The sequence below is a fragment of the Ornithodoros turicata genome, chromosome 1 (genome assembly GCF_037126465.1).
Source record: "Ornithodoros turicata isolate Travis chromosome 1, ASM3712646v1, whole genome shotgun sequence".
In the NCBI taxonomy this organism is placed as follows: domain Eukaryota; kingdom Metazoa; phylum Arthropoda; class Arachnida; order Ixodida; family Argasidae; genus Ornithodoros; species Ornithodoros turicata.
In genome coordinates, this window is record NC_088201.1 from 76285379 (window position 1) to 76307227 (window position 21849).

Sequence of the window (21849 nt, forward strand, 5' to 3'; positions counted from 1 at the left end):
TTGAGTTCAATGGTAACGAATGTAAGAAGAAGAACGATCAATTGAAATTAATGATTACAGAAGGTAACCGCAGGTTACCAGAGGTAATTAAATGTAATGCAAGGTAATTAACGTCAATTAAAGAGAAATTGAGAGTAATTAAAGCAAGTAAACGTAATTAAAAGTAAAAATTCAAGATTACCTCAGGTAACCTGAGGTTACCTGAGGTTCCTCCACAGTGTTGAGCCCCCCTTCCCCTCTGGATGCATTCCATCGTCTTTGTAGGTCACTTCCACACTCGCACAAGTCGAAGTTGCCCCGCTGGTGTGCCGTAAGGGCTCGCTGTGGGCGCCGGCAGTCGAATTTGCCTCCGCCGCTGATCTTCTTGAACGCTCCCGTTGCTCTCTCGATCGCTCAGTGCTGGACTTTGGGGGTTCCTCTCGAGCCGCCCTTTCTTCGGATTGCTGCTTCCTTCGATTCTGATCGTATTTTAGTTCCAGATATACCAACATTCCGGCAAAATTTTGATATTTCAAATTTCCAAATTTATAAAATTTGGGTTGTTGTTGTCGAACCCGATATCACTTAAAGGGGATGCGATAGGTCATCCTACGTTATCCCACACGTAAAGTACTGTTCCTTTTAGCGCCGTGAACCAACCTCGAAAGTTTCACAGCGAAAAGGGTAATAGAAGCGGAGAAAGCGGAGGTGCCGAATAGGCACCAAATTGGCACCGAAAATACCGAAACTTATGCGGCTCTGACATCACACCCTTCGCCGCCGTCAGTGAGGCAGCGCATGAGAAGTCACGTGCTTACGGCTGCCAATGGGAATGGACGCAACTCTGTGGTCTCCGACGTCTGCACTTTGCTCGGGAGTGGGTTCGAGGGCTTGTATCTCGCTGAGTACGACTCGTAGAAGAATAATTTTTTTCTCCCCAGTATTCTGGCGTGCAGTACAATACGTCCATGATGTAATGAAAGGAAATGTAAGAAGAGCGTCCCGACCCCTTTAAGGTCCAGGTACAACCTCTGAAGCGCTTTTCAACGACACCTCGATCGGCGTCCTAGCTTGACTCGTTCGCGAGGTAGACTGCCCGCAAGGTACGCGTACCCCTATATTTCCGTCTCTCTCGCACGCACCCGCCACACCCAAAGATTGAGTCAGTCGCCGCAGTGACCTTGTTAGCTATAATCGTACACATCTAAGCTATCTGGATTTGGCCGGTTGGTTGCTATCGGTTTATTACTAATCGAGTTATCCCATCATGAAATTTGCTATAATTTCGTTGCATCTTAAATTTTTGCCTGCTACCAAACCGAACTTACAGAGGTTTTAACGTCAAAAAAATAAAATAAAAAGCAAAAGCTTGGTCGTGTATGTTTCGAGCTGTGTAATTATAGCTGAGTCCGATAGAGTAGTCTATAAGTTATCTGTGTGTTTACTTTGTTTCCAACTGTCATTCCTGTGAGCTGTTCCAGTCAGCAACAAGCTACTGATATTGGAGTCAAGCATTGCACGGTCCGACTTCTTCGGGCTGGACCCGGCTAGTGCGCGTAAAAAGTGCCTGGCAAGGACCCGATACCTCCTTTTTTTTTCTGTAACCCGATCGCACCGGGGTGAGTAAAGCTCGACCCAGCACATCCCTTGCGTTTAAAACACCGACCCGGCCCGGTCCTCATCAGGCGAACAGCTAAACTCTGAAAGCCTGAACAGCCAGAACAGAAACTACAACAGCTTGAGGGCTAGTAACACATAGCCAGCTCTTGCAGCGCTCAGTAAGATGAGGTGGGGTATTTCTTTCGGGGGTGCTGAAATCCAGATGTATGTGCATATAGGAAGGGTGTATGCTGAAATAAATGCTTAGAATTAAAACATTAAAAACTCCACGCTTAAAATTCCACCCGTCAAAATCCATCCACTGAAGTAGACCATTTCATAATCCACGTCCTTAAAATCCACACTCTCAACACAAGTCATTGTTAGGCCTAGGGTGGTTCTCCACCGTACGTTAGTTCATGGGCGACACTATGTTCCATTCAACGAAACCCGCAATATTTACCTTTTTTTATTCATATCTGTTCCATAATGAAACATGTTTCGTCCAATAATAGCTGAGGAAATCGAGATATCCAGCTTCAAAGAGCAGAGGACGACGCGTACGAGTACAGGCGCAATGCACACATTCCTGCGTCGAGCTGTGAATGAGTGTATTCCTATAAACCGGAGGTACATGTCCAGTAAAGCAGAGACGTAGTCAAAAGTCATTCCAAGAGTGAAGAGTGTACCATTTTCCGACACGGATATAGATAGCTTCCGTTGAACACCAATCCGCGAGGGTGGATTTTGAAAGATTTATTTGGAAGGGTTCATTTTTCGAAGTTTATTTTTCCGACTTTATATTGACGCCGTGGATATATACATGCTTTGTCTTTTAAAGTTTATTTTTGAAGTTGGATTTTCAAGAGATTTATTTGTAAACGTTTTATTTCAGCATTCACATGCACACACTAGATTGACACAACAGGAGAAAAAATGTAATATGCCGTTTCGATGCCTATTCGGGAATCATCAGAAGACACAAACAAGTTCTTGTTTTGTCTTTTTGTTTTGGTCTGTTTTGTTTCTACTGATTATGATGCACAGATAGGCATCGAAACGTCATATTAAATTTTGTTTTCTCCTGTTACGCCAAGCCAGTGTGTGTATGTGAATACTCATGACGTCCCCTGGCTTTTTGGTCTATCTTCAACGTTTTAGAAGTGTTGAAAGTGTGTTTAAAGTAGCACAGAAATCATTTTTAACACCACGTTGTCTTTCTGTAAAACTGTTAAGTAGGCAGTAAGATGCACCGTGAGAAGTAATTCACCCCACAGAGGCAGAATTATCGCAAAAGGCGACCGTGCACAACGGTGGTGAAGAGCATCACCAGCCTGTGCCTTGCACTGATGCTACACCGTCCGCGCTAGCTGATTTGTTCAGAGTATCGTCGGCTAATCAGCTGTTCAGGGCTCTGAAGAAGCATTCCACACAGGGAACTCTGCCCGGACAATGAAATCCTCCATGCGCACGGTCACCCATTCAGTTCCTAATCTCCCCTTAAGGAACAGTTTTATGTACTACAAAAGGAGAACACTCTCACAGACGGAAAGAAAAGACAGGCGCCAACCTCGACTAACCGCGCAAACGGTATGGCGTCATCGGTTGTCCTTCTCCTCCTTGTTACACTCCGGAGGTCAAGTCTAGAGCAGACCTCGGCAAAAAAAACTCATGAGTGCGATAAATCGCGATATGCACAATCACAATCACCGAAGCGAAAAGTCTGACGTGATTGCAATCATTTTGACAAGGGACTTGTGATTAACTTAAACAAGGCTGATGCAACATGAATGAGGAGGGAAGTTTTTACGATTGCGCTCAGCTGTCATCTTATCTCGCTGGCCCGAGCAGTGCGATCACACTGTGGCGCCCCACGGCGGTGCGAAAAAGCAATCTCAATAAAACCGGACTCCGAAATGGCGCGCTTCATGTAATGATTTCGTGAGTGCGCCATCACAAGCTGCGGCGCTTTGAAGGCCGGTGCTCTTTGCTTGAAATTGAAAGCGCTCGCGCAAAACTCCCCTGCATGTCACTTGCTGAATGCTGAAGCACAGTATTTACGGAGCCGGCGACAAAGCCGTGGCACAATAGTGAGTGGCACAATGGTGCATCGTACGCTATCACCTTTGCGAACGTAAGGGATAGCGTGATGGTTCTGCGCACTGCGCGAACCTCTCTTTATGCATTTTGCGTGCGCAAGACCGCCAGCGCTATCCCTTACATACGCAAGGAAGATAGCGTATGATGCACTAACACTCTCTAATGTCTTTGTAGTTTGCTACATGAAACGTTGTTCTACATTGCACTCGTTTTAGTCGTTACCGGCCTCAGCGGCTCATCGGTGTACCGTTTTCGCTTATGATCGCAAGATCGCGGGTTGGAATCCGGCCGGTAACTTTGTGGTAGGGTACAAGCTGCTTAGAAACGCCGTCTTCCGCGAGGGACGTTACATACGGGTGCAATGTGGTGAGCCTTCATCGCAGGTGAACCTCAGGTGGGCAAAAGCAATCTTCAGACCGACCGCTGTGGCGCCGCTCATGATCTCAGCTGTCTCGCGACGTAAACCCCTATTATTATTAATAATAGTAATAAACCTAGCAATTATTATTATTTTTATTATTATTGTTGTTGTTGTTGCATATATCTGTATGTTTGTACTGTATGTAAATATGTGAATATCTGTGATATCTCAATGTGAATATCTCCCTGTTATGTTCTCGTTCGTGAATATGTCCTGAACATGTTATATTTTGCGTAATCTGTATACGTTTGTATATATATACATATATATGTATATATTTGTAAGTACTGCATTGTCTACGTGCGCCAATACCAAGGCTTCGGCTGTTCTTGGGCACGTTAATAAAGGTAGCCAGAGGTAGCCAGCGAGCTGGTGGTATAGATCCATAACTTAAAACTCGAGACTAGGGGACAAAAAACGACAGCACAGACAAGGTCTGAAAGGTCGTTGAGACCTCATCTGTGTTGCCGTTTTTGGTCGCCTAGTCTCGGGTTTTAAGTTATGGATCTATACTACCAGCTCGCTGGCTACCTCTCTATCCTCTCTATTATTTTTCCTGTGCCCAGGACGGGAAGCCCGCTCTTATTGTAACTCCTATACGTCAGAATTTACAACCAACAGACTGTTGCTATTTATGATAACATACACTCTCCCCGAAAAATGAAATCGCTGTTTTCTCTCACAGACCTCTCCTGTGTCATATCAGCGATGATACAGCGTCAGCCGCTGGCGCTGGGGGTGGCACGTCTGTTGTTATCGCTATCGTGTGAGTGCACTAGTAATGCCCCATGATCACGCTTTACAATATCGCGAACGTGTGACGGCAATCACCAGTGTCACTGTTTTTCCTCTTAGCGTGGTAGCCTGCGAAAACCAGCGATCCTCGGCTGAGTGCGTACAGTATCGCACCGGCGCTGCAAATAGTTTCACTGTGAGTACAGATGACGGGCGCCATAGCAGCCACCGCTGATTACGCGTGCGGCTGAAACGGGCGCACACTATATCAGATGATTGTGATCGTGAGTTATCGTGAGTCAAAATGCCGAGCTCTGGTCTAGAGGGAACGAGCGCACCTGTGTTTGTGTACGTTTTTCTTTTTTCTGGTGAGAGAACTGCATGCATCAAAACCGTTTGTGCTGTTCGGCAAATCGACGCATATGCTTTCATCAGATGCCTTAAACTGAAAATATTTCGGATGGCTCTCTGTACTCCTTCAAATGGTGTATATCGGCGTCACCCGCGTAGAAATGACGTAGTGAGTGTAATTGTTGAACACGATGGAGAGTAACTGTTCTGAGGCTGAAGCACACTACAGACGAAGACAACACGAGCCTCAAGTTGCCTAAGAACACGAACAATTGAAATACGACTGTCATATTGAAAATGTAATCGCTTCTGAACAGCGCTCTCGGACATTCCCACCATCACGATCAGGATCGCCATCTCCGCTCCGATAATTCCCGTCATCTCTCATCGTCATCACTCATCATCGTCATCACTCATCATTGTCACCACTCATCATTGTCACCACTCATATTAGATCCCCTAGCTATGGGGTAGCGTTCCACTCCTAGAGTGGAAAACCTCCCCACTTCATCATCAGAATATATCTGTTGTTGTTGTAATCGCTTCTGGAATTCTGCATGGTGACGATCATTCCCTGCCTCACCTGGCCAGAGTTCTTATTGTGGTCTTCAGACGGAAAGCCAGGAATTATTATGCAAGTTATCATCAGCTCTTCGTGGTTTGCAGGTGGTCACTCAGCTAGCTAGATATGTTTCATTTTCAAATCATGTTTCGCGTGGAAGCTAGAGCATATCGACATGTGCACCCCTAGGGTCCTGTCATTATTTCTCAATATGTAATATACTTTAACGACCCGACCCAACGTTTAATAACTCATTCATCCCTGTGTTTCACGCACGTTCTAGTAAAAATAGCACTTCGGCATCCATGAAAAAATTAGCCTTAATTGAGCGTAGATTGACACGCATGGTAAGTTCGCCCACACTTGTGTGGCTACATGCTGCACGTGGGTAGGACTGCAGATAATTTAGACCACCTGGAGTACTTCAACGTGCACTAGAAATCTCCGACACACGGTGCTGGAAGCAATGTTTACCTCCCCCTACATTGCTATCGTCCTCGGCCGCGTCCACGTGTCCTCATGCCTGCACACCACAGGATGTAACATTGGCTTCGCACAAGATAAATTGGATACGTTTGGCTACTTTCTCGGAGCACACTGGCGATTTGTAACGGTTTTTGATCTAGCTGCCTTGTACAGGGCCGCGTCCTTCTGTAGGTGATATCAGATGGATCAGCTCTGTTATGGCCTTTCCTCATACACGGCAGACATTAGAGAATTTTAGTACATGGTACGCTATCGCCTTTGCGTACGTGAGGCATAGCGTTGGTGGTACATAAAGAGAGCTTCGCGGATTGCGCAGAACCCCCACGCTATCCCTTGCGTACGCAAAAGCGATAGTGTACAAAGCACTAAAACGCATTATGTATTTCGGTTAACGACAGCTTAAAGGAGGTACTTTTTTATTATCGTTAAGAGGCTGCAGCGCATCTGTGGTGCAATAGTTGGCTTTGTCCGTTAACCCTTTCGCGTTGAAAGGCAGCAGGTTTGTTTACATTAACCAGCGTCCACTTGTTACTACCGCAGAGCACGCCACGGAGAAAGCGCGTGACACTGGTGAACGACCGCATCGTAAAAGTTGGATCGTGCTAGATAAGCGCTTTACGACACCTTCGGAGACGTCTCAAGGCAAACGGCATCTCCCTCATTACCGGCACTCTTGCGAACGCGGGTATGTCTGCCGGGGTTACCGGTGTTATTGTTGTTGCTGCTATTGACCGTGAGGCGGGATCAACACACCAACACGGGCAGTTTGTGCGTCGACATTCATATGAGCATTCACGTCAGTGCGACATCAGGCTTCAGCGCGCGGAGAGGATCAGTAGCCCTTCGGAACTAGCGGTGAGTCGCCCATCGGTCGTTCGTACTTTCGTTTGCTAATCTGTGTTCGAGGTTAAAAAAAAGTTGACAATTACCCCTTTACAAGTGTGTCGGCATTGCAACATTTGTCTTCAATTTCGGTGAGAACACGAAGTTTCTGTCCTTTTATATTATTTGTGAGCAGGTCCGAGCGTTGCGCCAATATATACAGCATCGCTTTCACGCTATAGGACGAGGCAAGTGGTGAAAAGCTGTTGGCATAGCGAACGATGTTTCCCAACTTATAATATGCGATGCATGAACAAAGTATTAAAATAGAAACGATCTTGAGTATCTCTGTAGAAGGTTAAGTTTCATCGAGCTCGAGGAATTGAAGGTGGACGGGACGAGGCATGAAGGGGTCTGAGAATGACTCGAGTATGACTTTCGTCCTATCCACTTCTCTTTGTCTCTGCGTTCAGTCCCTCAAATGTAGGCAAACGTTATCTGCTACACGTAATACGGGATTATAACTACACATCAGCGTATAAAGCAATGACTGACTCTTCGTATCCTACACAATCGAGAAAATTTTTTAGCTCGCTTGCATCCTACTTTTATCTTTAACATAAGTGTCACAAAAAGGCATACGCCTCCCGTTTTTAACCAACCGGGAGGCAGAACAATGTCATTTGCGATGGTGTTTAGCAAAGGGCGTGATATGCGGTGTTCTGCTTTGTTTTGTTTTAAGAGCGTGGCCAGAGCGCCATAAATTATGCCAAATCATCAGCGACAAAACAACAAAACACTTTCGCGGTGCGACAAAATCTTTACTGAGTTGTTTTACAACACTCCACTCTACTTGATGGCTTATTTTGTATATATTGATATGAGTACAAAACCGCCAGTGGTTAGAACACTGTAAAGATATCAACAGAGCGTTCAGTAGGTACAGGTCCCGACAAAAGTTTACGGAACACTGGAGTGGAGTCATCTGAGCGACACGGTTGCTGCAAACAGGAGCAGATAGACTTACAAACAGGTGACCGGGTACTCGACGCACCTCTTAGTAAGTGTGCCCACTCCAGTTCGCCGCTAGGGTGTCGCTGAGATCGAGAAATACGTCGCTCTGGTGTTCCGTAAACTTCTGTCGGGATCTGTACATTCATATAGTTAGAAACTTACAAAACGAATTCTCTTTCCTTCTTTCTGGCGAACTTTACGACAATGCTGGGTGACGTCACGGTATAGCATGGAACTCTGCTTTCTGCTCTTCGCATTTCAGTTTCGGTTTGCTATTGTCATCATGTACGAATTGATTGCCTGCTGAAAATGAATGCCAATGTTGTATTCGGTATCGAGGGGGTGTCTCGTGTTCGGTATGATGCTCACCAATTTTTGTTTTGTTTTGAATCTTTGCGAAGTCTCCCTTTAACATGCTCCGCAATCAGCACACGGCACACCGTATTTAGCGTCCCTCGCGGAAGACGGCGTGTCTGAGGATCTTGTACCCTGCCACCACGTTCCTAGAGAGCTCGGCTGGGTTTCATATCGCAAACTTCGGGTAAGTAGGTGGATACGCTACCACTCAATCTCACCCTCCACGGTGTCACGAAAAATATCGAAGATGATTCATAATACGAGAGCTCAGGGCTCAGCTTATCCTTCGCAATTTTAGTTGTTGCAACAAAATGTTGCCAAGCCCTATGAATGTCAACAGATCAGAGGCTGAACGAGGGGGGGGGGGTATATTTATTAGACGAAAAGGAAAGAAAAAAAAAGGGAGGAAAGGTCAGCCAAACGGGACGTCGGCTTGCTATTCCATAAATCAATCAATAAATAAATAAATAAATAAAATTAAGAAATAAGAAATAAATAAAAAGAAATGAAAAGAATTAAAGAAAGAAAGAAATAGGAAGGAATAAGAAATAAAGAGAGAAAGAAAATTAAGAAATAAGAAATACATAAAAAGAATATGAATTAGGAAATAAAGGATAAACTAACAAATGATGGAATAAGGATGAGGTAGATTAAAGACAAAGATTACAACAAAAAAGATGACTACCAAACGGTGAAAGAATGATGAGATGGATCACAGATGACTTTAAAAGGAACGCATGAGGGTGAGGGTGGGGCACAGAAGAATGAGATTGCACGACTGAGTGCACAGGCTGTTCATAAGACCTGAATCTCTCAAGAAAGTCAGGACTGCTTTGGTCACAGACCGCTGTGTGTGATCTCGTAATGGACCGAGCAGAGTGGCCAGGGAAAAGTCCGTGCACCGCAGCTCGAGTAGGCATCGTCTCAGCTTGGCTCGAGGGGTGTTGAATCTGTGACAGTCGAGAAGAATGTGTGGAACATCAGCTTCAACAGCGCAAGTGGGGCATTTGGGCGACTGGAGAAGACCCATTTTACAGAGAAGTAGAGGTGTCCTGGCGGCATTATGGCGTAGTCGCGGTGTAGAATGGACGCTTCTTGACGCGAGCAGTGGTGTGTGGCAACGAAATCCATCGACGGGTCGATAGACCGGAGATGGTCGTTCAGTCGAACAGCGTCCTCTTGAAACTGCCGAGTGCCGTTACAACGGAGTCGCTGTGTCTGTAACCGACACGATGAGGCTGAAAGTGGTAGTAGACAGTTATTGGAGGTGCCGTCCCCATGTGCCCGACGTGCTAAGGCGTCTGCGCGGGTGTTTCCGTGCAGGCCGGTGTGACTGGTTACCCATTGGAAACACAGGCTATGACCAAAGGATAGACGTCTGTTGTATATTGCGACTATCATGGTGTCTAGGCCGCCGAGTGTTCTGGAACAATAATTTGCTAGACCTTCTAGCGCCACCTTACTGTTCGTGAACACAACCCAAGCGCATGGCGGTGGTACCGCTACGTGGTTCAACGCGGTTAGTATGGCGAAGAGCTCAGACTCAGTAGTTGACGTTTCGTAGAGAAGCTTGTGCGCCACTTCAAGGTTTTCATGTGACATATAAAAGGCAGCAGTGGACCCGGCTTGAGACACTGATCCATCAGTGTACACAGGGAGTCGTTGAGAGTACGCTGAGTTAAGGTGCTCCAGTGTAAATTGGTGAGCAATAACGGGAGGTACAGAGTTTTTCTTCAGAAGACCAGGAATGTGGTCACATACAGGAGGCCTGCGAAGAGTCCACATTGGCGGGGCATAGGAAAGCACTGATGGTGTGGTGGGGAGGTGCACTTTCAGGCGGTCAACAGCAATATCAATGCTAGAGTCCGGACAGTCAATATCAATGAGCCGAAGATGATGGTAAGGATGCTGTGTGAGGTAACGCGCATATATCCGGAGTGTTTCCACGTCTCGTAGGACGCCTGCTGGTGTTTCGCGTGCCTCTGCCAGGACAGAATAGGTCTCTGTCGTTCTAGGAACTCCTAAACAGCCGCGGAGGATTCGGGCCTGAATATTGAGAAGCTCACGCTCTCCGGATATGCTGAGGCCGTGTAGAATAGGCAGGCTGTACCGCAATGTGCCCAGAATCAACGCTGTGCGCACGTGACGGAGGTCAGCGCATGAAGGGGCCCACGACGATCCAGCAATGCAACGTAGAGCATTTACAAAACCACTGGTCTTGGTGGCTATTGTTTTCACGTGCCGGGACAACGTCATACCTCTGTCTAATGTCATGCCAAGGTACTTGCAATGAGGCACAAAGTCCAGCGGTGTCCCACTGACGAACAATGGATACCTTTGGAATGAGCGTCGGGTGAAAGCTATGGCAACGGTCTTAGCAGGAGAGACCGATAAGCCTCGGTCGGCAAGGTATTCTACAATAGAATCCAAAGCGTATTGTAACCGGCGTTGGACGGTGTCTCGACGAGTGGCAGAGGTCCATATGCAGATGTCGTCTGCGTACAAAGTGATGCGGGTATGATCACGAAGCTGGGCGGGAAGCGAAGCCATTATAACATTAAAGAGGAGAGGGCTCAATACACTTCCCTGCGTGTGGGGCACCACGACGGACGGGATGGAAAGCGGTGTCACCTTCCGTTGTGCGCATGAAGATACGTCGGTTAGCTAGAAAGTCCTGGATCCATGAGACGGTGCAACCTCCTATTTCCGCCTCTTGTAGCGTCGCGACGACGGCGCTGTGCAACACGTTGTCATAAGCTTTCTCTACGTCGAGAAAACCTGCACCGGTGAGGTTGCCTTCAGCCTTTGCTTGTTGAACTTCAGCGACGAAATCGAGAACGTTGTCAATTGCTGAACGGGCTCACACTTAAACTTGGCTACAAGTGCAGTTGGTTTTCGTAGGTGCAAGTGGCGCTCTGAAAATTCGGTGTCTGCACGCATCCCGAAACATGTATCTGTGAAACTAATCCTTACTATCCCCGCAATCTCCTTGAACATATCAAACAAGAAACGAGATAAGGAATATACCCCAATTTAGGTGTGGACAGGCAAGTGAATTGAACGGTTAACCCTTTCTCCACCTCGAAGAATTGGTTTTTCAATCACGTTTCTTCTTCTTCAATGTTATGATGGTATGTATACAATACATTACATATGTGAGCACTGTCGCCTCATGAAAACGCTATTTGCACGCGTCAGCAAGTATTACGAGAGAGAGAACAAATTCATGTAAGACGTCAGTTGATAAAGTTGTGTAATGTGCATCACTGAGCTAGATAGGAGTTGCATCCTTTGTATTACGTTGGAGCACCGATAACGCGGATGGGGTGAGAAGGCCCAGGTATATAATAGATAAGTGAAGCAGACGGCGCGCCATGGCGTCTTAATCTTTCCGCAATGACTGCATCCTGTACGCAAGGAAAAGAGGTGAGAAGCCAAAAAGTAAGAAAGAAGAAAATGAAATGAAAGATGGACCCCAGACACAGCTGACAGCTTTCTGCTTGCTATATTATTCGAAAGTGATCAGCAGTCAATTACTCTATTTTATGTATAGAGCCAATTAATAGCCTCTGCGCATTCATTTTACCGTAACTTTAGAAGGGACGCGGGAAACAAACTTCGTACCTGGCCTCATACCCGCAGATGTGTCATCCGCAACGACTGCGTGCAATGTGAGTGTTACTCGCACTACCCGCAGACACCGTGCAGATATACAGGTGCACACGCATTTTTTATGCAAACAGCAGCAATACTGAATTTCTACACCCAAATAGCAAAAAAGAAAAAAAAAGGTAGAGTACAGCCCATGGCGATGAAACTTCCCATTCATTCATTTCCCAAACCCCTTTCGTCATCTCGAAATAAAGTTGTTGTTGTTGTTAAGCGAATATGGGCCACAACCCTCTTCACCTATATCTATTTAAAAAAATGAAGCTGCAATAATTCTAGTGTATCGTGAGAATGAAGAATTTTGTCACCAGCATGCATTCGTTGGGCATGCGTTGTTTAACTTTTATATCGTAACTGTTGGCTAGAGTAATATAACATTGATAATAGGGTAGACTATCGTAACGTTCGGGTAGAGTATCACCCCTGGCGATGAAACTCCTCATTCCTCATCTTCGAAATAAAATTGTTGTTGCTGTTCATGGGTGATGTTCTGCGTTGTACAGTATTTTCGTCGATATGTAACATCGTTTCTACTCAGAGAAAGGTAAAAGAATCCAGGGGTTGGGACACTTGTATAGATGTGGTTCATTACATCGTGGACGCATTGTAGTGCACGTCAGAATATTGAGGAAAAAAATACTATTCTCCCAAGCAGCACAATGTACTGAAAGTCGAGTGCAATAGGGGTGGACGGTATGTGTCTTATCGATGTCCCTTAGTTTCATGAGTCTGTTCAAGGCCATTCACCTACCCGACCTCCCCTATTGCACCCGACTTTCACTACATTTTGCTGCTTGGGCTCCTACGTGTCGTAGTTAGCGGGATACAAGTCCTCGAACTCACTCCCGAGCAAAGCGCACACGTCAGAGCGCTCAGAGTTGCCTCCATTCCCATTGGCAGTCGTAAACACGTGACTTCTCGTGCGCTGCCTCACTGGCGGTGGCTATAGAGTCACTAAATAGGGTACAGAGTATCGCATTCCTCTTCCGCGCCGGAACCACCGTTCGCTGTGGGCGATTGCACTGAACGTGTCACGTGGTTTCTCCTTCCAAGAACTCGCCGTCCATGTTGAGTCACCTCCATGCAAAACCGCGCACACTAATTTTTTTTACACCTATGTTAGTGTAAGAGGGGTATATTTTGCAATATACACCCAGATCACACTCATATTACACTCCCTCGAGGCTGATCCTCTCATAGATGGGTGTGAATTGGGTGGTGTGTTAAGGGTATAGTAAGGGTGTAATAAGGGTGCAATGGTTTAAGGGTGTTTTGCCTTATTGTAAGATGTTTAACATTGTCGTGGAATATGAGTGACGTGTGCACTGAGTCTCAATTTTCCCCTATACAAAAGCCAGTAAGAAACACAAACGTTATCTTGATGGTGAGGTGGTACACCAAGCAATTCCTCACTTCAGTGTTTTTGTGTATATATAATCAAATGAAACTTAGACACCTCACCCTTCGTTTTGACTGGAATGCGAGCAGGGCTATCGAATTTGTGGACGCCCGCAAAGCAGGCAATGTATATAGTATCTGTTTTCTCTTGGAAAGGAAATGCCTTTCTAAGTGAACTTTTGGTTCGTTATGCCATTTATATGATGTTCCAAATTTATCACTTACTTTAACCGTGTACAACATTGTCCGTATATCAGACCGTATATTGGCCCAATATGGCACCAGTTTGGAATTGCTATATTGGGAGAACACAATGCATTGCATGTTCGTGCTATGTATTTACTTTGGCTGATATGCAAGATACACTCAATATGGAAACAAGGCTGCACACGTTACGCCATTGCTTAATGGTGTTGATTTACACCAAAAATTATACCATCAGAGTATCGTCCAATTACCAGTGAAAACCATCAAGCCGCACACCCGCTAAGTAGGTGTTACACCCTTTCAGAGGTAATGTGGGTGGGTAGGTAATGTGGGTGGGTAGGTAATCACACCCTTTTAAGTGTAAAAGTTTGAATGTGTTGTGAAATACACCCTGAGAGGTGGGTGTATTTCATTACACCCACCTTGTTGGGAGTAGCTCCTACACTCAAAAGGGTGTGCGATATGACGCACCTAACTGACACCAAAAAGGGTGTAAAAAAGTTTAGTGTGCGGTTTCCTGGGTTGCGAGCTGGCTCGACTGCGCGTTGTTCTCCACCGGAGAAGGGGGAGATTGGCGTCCCATTGCTAGGCGACGCAGCCGCGCCTGACTCAAGATGGCGGGCTCGCTCGCCGGCGTGGCTCAGTATCGCTACTCTGCTCTCTATTTAGTGACTCTTGCGGCGGCGAGTGCTGTGATATCACCACTGCATGGAGTTTCGGTATTCGTGGTGCCCATTTTCTCCGCTTCTATTACCCTTTTCGCTGTGAAACTTTCAATGCAGGTTCACATCGGTGCAAAGAACCGTCTTTTACGGTTATCTGGGATAACTTGGGATGACCTGTCGCGTCCCTTCTAAGGGAGGACGAGAGCCGCCCATATTTCGAACAGGGACAGTTCTTCTTTCTGGGTCGGAACAGTCTCTGTTCGAAATATCGGTGGCTCTCGTCCTAGGGCTATCCTTGAACTGTTCCTACAGTCGCAAGTACATGTTTGGAAACAGAGGCATTGGACGCGATGTCGGAAAGTGATAGCCAGAGGTAGCGAGTCCTCGTCCTGGAGTCGCTTTCCAGCTCTTGCTGAAAAAAGAAAAAAAAAAAGATCCGCTCGTTGGGAACGTAGCATAACATATGGGTGAGTGCTCATATCCTCGTTTCGAGGGTCATTTTAATAAATGTGACATGACATCGTTAAGGTAGACGAAGGTGTTGATATATTTGGCACTGAGACGCAGACTCATGCTCGAGGACATGTGTTTGCTAAATACGTGATCCAAAGTTACGAAACATTATACGGCTGTTGACGACTGTCTCTATTACGCGTAATTGCATCAAACAGGAGAGTAAACATCGTGCGCGGTGCACTTGACGATCTCCAGCGATAAGCGAAGTAAATTACTGCCTAGGGATTTACACTTACAGTATTTGATGCAACTGTCCCAGAAAAATGCGCAATAGAACTTGGCACACGCGACCAAGACGTTATCTATTCAACGTCGTTTCCAAAAGCACGGGCCAATATCCCGCACATCGGGTGGAGCTGTCTAAAGGCTTAAGATAGTGGCTGATAAGATCGACACTATCCGCTTGCGCGCGGTACCTGCGTGTGTAATGGCGAATTCGGGTGGTCATTTCGTGGTAGCCTTTTTTGTCAGATCCCGCCTGTTCTCGCCAGTTTTCCCACATCTCGCATGTTCGCGTGGCGCTTTCCGAGCGCCAGGAATTTGCAAGCTAGCACTTTTTCGCCCTGCCTCGATACAACCGGGCAGCGGGTTGCCCAACTATAAGCACACATAATCCCACACAAGCGAAGACGACATCCAACTACTACTTCACTGCACGAAATATGAGAACGACAGAAAGATCCTCGAAAAGCGTCTCTCCACACTGGACAGCCGGCCACTTGGGGCCAGTTCTCACTTGGCGACGCCCGACGCGGCGTCGTGAGCGGCGGCGGAAGTAGAGGCGCATTTCCGCCGCCCCGTCAGCGCGCACGATTGTCATGTTCCCAGGCAGCATAATGTACTGAAAGTCGGGTGCAATAGGGGTGGACGGGTAGACGGAAGACCTTGAACACATTCGTGAAACTAAAGAACATTGATAAGACACATACCGTCCACCCCTATTGCACTCGACTTTCAGTACATTGTGCTGCTTGGGTTTCCACCACAGTGGCATTCCGTCTCCCTCGTCCAAAGCAGACGAAAAATCAGGAGGCGTGGCCTTTCTGTGTCACCTAATTGGTCGCCAGCTGTCGTTCTCGGCAGCTCTCGCCGACGTCGTGAAAGAAGGTCGGCATGACAGTTTTTTTGGCTCGACGTCTCTCCTCTCCCGACTCCGGAAATGCGCGTCTATGTCCGCCGCCCGCTCACGACGCCGAGTCGGGCGTCGCCAAGTGAGAACTGGCCCTTACGATTGCAAAGATTGTGGGTGCATGGTCTAGAGACGACGAATGCCGCAAGGCGGCAGGCTACCTGCTACAATTCCTCAAGGCCGCAGACCTGCGGGACCTGTGACACGTGTGCTTCCGCGCATCTTCGTTTCCCTGTGTCTATGATTGTGTGTGTGAATTTTTTTTTGTCCGGGTTAAATTTTTTTTAAGGGTAGCAAGCCAAATATTGACTGACCTCTCTCTCAAAACTTAAAAAGAACTATAACCGGTGTCGTCACATCCGCACTGCGAGGGTAGCGACGGCCCGCATTGGCCCGTGCGTTCAAGTTCGCGTGGGTTGGCGTACGACGAAACCCGAAGACGAGATAGTGCAGTGCCACTACCGTTATCCAAGCAGCTAAAACCGCTAGATTCCTCGCACTCATGTTCAGGTGGCAAACGGTCATGTGATCCAGCGCGGGCGGCCGACCTAGCAGTTTCCGAACGTAGGCAGTGCTGCCATGAAATGACCATCCGAATTCGCCGTTAGATCCGCGACCCTATCAGCACTAATTGAAATACATGTATGCGCTTTGCGCGTTTATTTAGTATATCGGCGCATTCGGCTGTCACTGCACTTGTAGAGAAAAAATCAGCATGAGGAAAATATTATGTACTACTACTACTCTCAGTTATATGACTCCCCATAGGAGACGTCGGTAGAGACAACAATGTTTATTTGTGGGTAAAATGCGGATATCTGGGCGTACCGTAACCCGCGCCGTTTTCTACGCATATCCGCGCAGATTCAAAACTGTTCGCAAGCAACGACGCAGTGCAACTTTCCCCACGGAATGTCAGACGATGGTGGTGGTGGCGATGAAAGGGCTCGGCGTTGTCAGCCTCACAGAGGTGGACAACGTCACGACTAACGGCCTGGGGAAAATATGCGTCCTGGGCCGCACACGCATCACGCGATAGAAACAGTTTACTACTCCTCCCGATGCTCCATGCAAAACCGTTTTTTCATATTTTTATTAATGTAAGTAACAATGCTGCAAATGTAGCTTGTTCTTCTGCGTTCTGCTGCTTAGTTTTCAGCGGATATCCGCGAATGCGGCCTCTTCCCCAATTTCGCGTAGGCGTCTCGGCTATGAGGGGAGGCATGTGCTTTGAACTTTCTTAGGACATAGCCCTGAAAACAACACTAGAGGGCAAAACAACTTCCATTTTATGACGACTGACAGTTTAGTTTCATCATACTGGCACCGTGCAGGTGGCCCAGCTTCTGCAGTGTTGGCAATGCTAGACCCACGGCAATGCGTAGGCGAACACAAAACGGAAAGGGACATGACATTGAGTGGCACCTTAAAGTTTCCATCCTAATGCCTGTTATCTAAATGGGCATCTATCAGTTCACCATTTCCATGTTTTTCTTTCTACTTCTGATCTAATCTAATCTGATCGTTTTACCATGAGTATCCCTTCCTCTTTCCTCGTGTGACGCGCCTAAACACTAGTGAGTTTTAGCATACCGTTGATAAAGTTGTCGTGCCTATCGGAACCAATCGCAGTGGTGCGTGACTCAGAATCTTACCCACTGATTGGTTCCGGTTGATACGGTTCGACGCAAGCCACGTTATCAACGGTCTGCTAAAACTCTCTATTTCCTATGCGCAGGGACCTGTCCCTGAAACCAAGAGGCATTCATTTTCCTACAGGGTCAAGAGTTTCCCGCAGGGGTTGTATTTGAGGTGTACGATTCTGTTTGTGGCATGCTCGCCGTTGACCTGTCAGCATCGAAAGTGGCTTTGCACATGTCACTGACGTTTGGTGACCGCACATCTCATCCTGTTTCTATGTTATATTCTTCGGTTACACACACAGCATCCTTGACCAGTCGGGCACCGAGATATCCCACATTTTGAAATGAGTGCCATTGTCGTCGATTTGTCATCCATGTCTGTAGGAACCATGTAATCAAGCTTGTGACCATCAACAGAAAGTGGTGTGCAAATGGAACATGCAAAGATAACAGAATGTGGGTCGAGCGCATTTTAACCTTGCTTTCTACAGCATCGAAAGTGGCTTTGCACATGTCACCGACGTTTGGCGACTGCACATCACATCCTATTTCTATATTATATTCTTCGGTTACACACACAGCATCCTTGACCAGTCGGGCACTCGAGATATTCCACATTTAGAAGTGAATGCCATTGTCGCCGATTTGTCATCCATGTCTGTAGGAACCATGTAATCAAGCTTGTGGCCATCTACAGGAAGTGGTGTGCAAATGGAATATGCAGAGATAACAGAATGTGGGTCGAGCACATTTTTAACCTTGCTTTCTTACAGATTGGGCTTGTAGTTATATCACAGCTCTTAGACCCTTGTCAGATGTCCACAATGAAATATGCGATAAAGCTCTAGCGATTATGTTTGTCTCTGCACCAGGTCGTCATACCTATAGTAGTAGAGGTCGTGGGGTCTCGTGTCCTGTGTATTTTTTTTTTTTAAAGGTGGTGTTGACAGAAAGCATTATTGATGCCGCAAATACACAGACCAAATGCATTCATGACTTAGAGCAAGCATATCAAGTGGTAAATATAAGTGATTTTCTGTTCGAAAAGTTTATGTTTGTCAGTTAGTTTGCTTACGTTGTCATATTATTAGATTAGTCAATTTGATATTAGCTTATTTCCCCCTTCGTTGAATGAATAATTTGTTCATCTTAAAATGTACTTTCTCAGTTAGTTAAATGGTTAATGTCTTGTGTATGTCCGTTACTTTATTATTTTTTATCGTTACGTTTATAGTTCCTCTCCTGTCGCTTAGAATCCTGCACCTTAGCGTTGATGGAGTTGCCTAGATGTAGGAAAAAGAGAGGATAAATTCAATTCATCACCCGACGCATTCGGCTGCTCTAATAGATGAAGCCCCTCCCCTTCAAAAACACCCTCTCATCCTTCTCCACACACACTTTCGCCTTCCGTGGAGGCGATAATAACACGAGCAAACACACGGCCGAACAAGCAGTCATCATATAGCGCACGGTGAAACACGATCCCAGTGAACCGTCTCCGATCGACAACTCTGCATATAAAAGTCACAAGTGCTGACAAAGCAGCATCCGTCTGGTGACCAGATACTCAGCCAAACACCGTGCCCAATCGGTCTAGAGCAGATTCTAGCGATCCTTTGATATGCATGCCCGAAACAGTGCAGAGGATGGGCTCAATGCTTTCCAGGGTTGTACGTAGTGAATAATTTGCTGAATCAGCCCTCCCAACGTTATGGAGGCACTGGCGCCAGCACGAGATGTTGAAACGGAACCTGTCCAAAGGCGTCTGAATAGCTCCAGGTAAAACGGACGGAACGCTGAATGTAAGCTCCGGGCGTGCTAGATAGCAGCGAGGAGTGATACCCGCCTTGTAGTCATTGCTCTCTAAACATAGAATGTGTCAGACAGCTCAACAGGTATTTCACATCATGCCTTGGAGCATGGCCCTAGATGTTTCGATGACGACGAATCTGCAAGGTTCGCCACTGCGTCATTCCCCCTATGCCTGTGTGTCCTGGCATTCACTGTAGTATGACGCTATAACCGGCGCCTCCGAATTGGGCATACACAGTCAGAATGCCGCGGATTATGTGGATTATGTTAATACTTAGACATTCAGTTATGGGGATCCAGTAGTCACTGTAACGGCACTTATATTTCGTTTTCGCAGGTGGGTTATACGGCCAGGGGGTCATACTGTAGGAAACCGTATGCAACTACTGGACGACTAATTAGCTCAAATTCATTAATTGTCCTATCAATTAGGTGTGTTCTTCGAAATGCGAGATAGTATAAAGCATAGCCTAATTTGAGCCAGGCATTATTCAAATCCATCGTTCTTATTAAACACCCTGAGAAGCGAACGCACATTGAGATATAAATTCCAGAATTTTGCTACGTAGATGAGCCGAAACCAGCTCTAACACAAGAAGAAACAAGAAAATATTTTCTATATATACCAAGGATTTTACAGAAGTATAAAAATGAGACTTTTTGTCGTACGTTTTCATTACTGGTCAGTATGACGCTGCACCCTTGACGATGAATGATGAAATACTTTTGAACTTCAGAATTTTATCCCTGCATGAGAAGGGAGACTGACCGACGAGATACTAGTATTACCTCCCAACGCTCAATCAAGGATGAAATTCTTACTGGCACACCGAAATGAAGCGTAAATACTCCTCCATTCTATAATTTTCACGATTACTTCTCGAAATAGAAGGCGTGTGTCTGCACGTATTCATCGAGCATGCATACTTTCGTGTTTTTTGTTTGTTTGTTTGTTTTTTGGCGTGAACATCTAAATCTAAGAGTGATTTAGCAGTGACACTTAGTCAAGATTATTATTGGTGTTTATGCATTGTTGGACTGTGAGTCAGTTAAGAAGCAGTCGGATATTCGGAGAATCGCAAATTAGCTGTATCGTTCCTGTTTGCCCGACTGTTTCATGTATGCATGCATCCTGCAGCTCATGTTTGTAACGTTCTATTCCTAATTGAAATAAATAATATTAACTCTACTTTTCGTTACACTGAACTGCACCTGTGCGTCCCGTACTTACTTTGTCCGCTATTGCTGCCTAGAGTTGTTCCGTGTGGTTTCCATTGTCTTTTGACCCCCGCCTGCCTCGCAGCCTCATGCGTGGCGTAGTGCCTGCAATGCACATATCAAAATGTTAGCAAGTTTATTACAGCATGCAGAGCATCGCACTGCCTTTTTAAATTAGTTGTTTTGTACTGCGGCGAGCAGCTCGAAGCGTAGAGCGTATATTGCACATAAGAATGTGTGTCTCTGTTTGGCTGCTGGGTTTTGGTGACACAGAACACATTAGATGTAACATGTAGGAGAAAGTAGGTCACACGGTACGAAATACCCTAAGTAACAAAATGTTGCGTTGGAAATGAGTACAGTTCTAGTGAAAGCGAGAAAGCTGCATGTGTAAGCAAGCAGAACAGTTACTCGTTAATGCAAAAAGGTGAAGGGCGTGTTCGTTGAAATTCCACATTGTAAACGGATGCACAGGGGCATATAGGTGGTACATAGGTGGAAGCTGTCCTTGTGTGTGTACGTGGGCGCGCGCATTGTCTCTGTGCTTTCTGTTACCATGTAGATTAAGTTCTAGCACGGGTACTTAAATTATTCAGACATTAAGTTCAGGGTATATGCTCTAAAATGTCAGTCACATTTTCGCGCGTGACGCGATACCTACTTGACGGACAGATTTTCCACACAATGAATAGTTTATGCCGAGAAACCTACGAAAAAATTTTTGGTTACCAGGCACTGGGTGTAACAAAATAAATACGACCACGCAGACTTTCGTGCTCATGCATTTCCTATTGGCTATACCGATATAAACATGGCGGTCTGCTTATCGTTGTGTGTGACTGTCGCCTGGTGCGCTAGCGATATGGAAACCGAAAGAAATCCATATGGGCTCTCATTTCTGCTATGCACGATACGTACCGTGGTGCTCTCTTAGATCTTAATTGGAGCTTCAGGCGACAAGAACATAACAGATTTAACTGACACAGACATTAGCGGACATAACTGCTTCAAAAGCATGCAAATGCGCTCAAAGAACGTCGTCTCCGACGGGAAGTTTCTCAACACGATCAGTGCGTACAAGGCGCATTAGGCTGCGGCTCGGAGGCGTCATGCGCGCGCTTAAGCCAATCACAGACGCCTTAAGATTTGTGGGCAGACTTGCATTT

At 46.2% G+C, this 21849-nt stretch overlaps 2 protein-coding genes across 3 annotated transcripts in view; one reads left to right on the top strand and one right to left on the bottom strand.

The window, feature by feature from the left end:
• Nucleotides 1-21849, bottom strand: part of LOC135378409 (uncharacterized) — a 53962-nt gene that overhangs the window by 12057 nt on the left and 20056 nt on the right. The window contains exon 4 of the mRNA XM_064611439.1: nt 20697-20788. Within this exon, the coding sequence (XP_064467509.1) occupies nt 20771-20788 (18 nt within the window). The 3' untranslated portion in view covers nt 20697-20770. The remainder of the gene's footprint in view (nt 1-20696; nt 20789-21849) is intronic.
• LOC135378410 (uncharacterized) overlaps nt 1-21849 on the top strand; it is a 69446-nt gene that overhangs the window by 8335 nt on the left and 39262 nt on the right. Inside the window, exon 1 of one of the 2 annotated variants that reach the window (XM_064611441.1) lies at nt 6905-7088. The exons of the other annotated variant lie outside the window; for it this stretch is intronic. Coding sequence (XP_064467511.1) covers nt 6921-7088 — 168 coding nt within the window. The 5' untranslated portion in view covers nt 6905-6920. Of the gene's footprint in view, nt 1-6904; nt 7089-21849 lie in introns of those variants that run through there. 2 annotated transcript variants of the gene reach the window in all.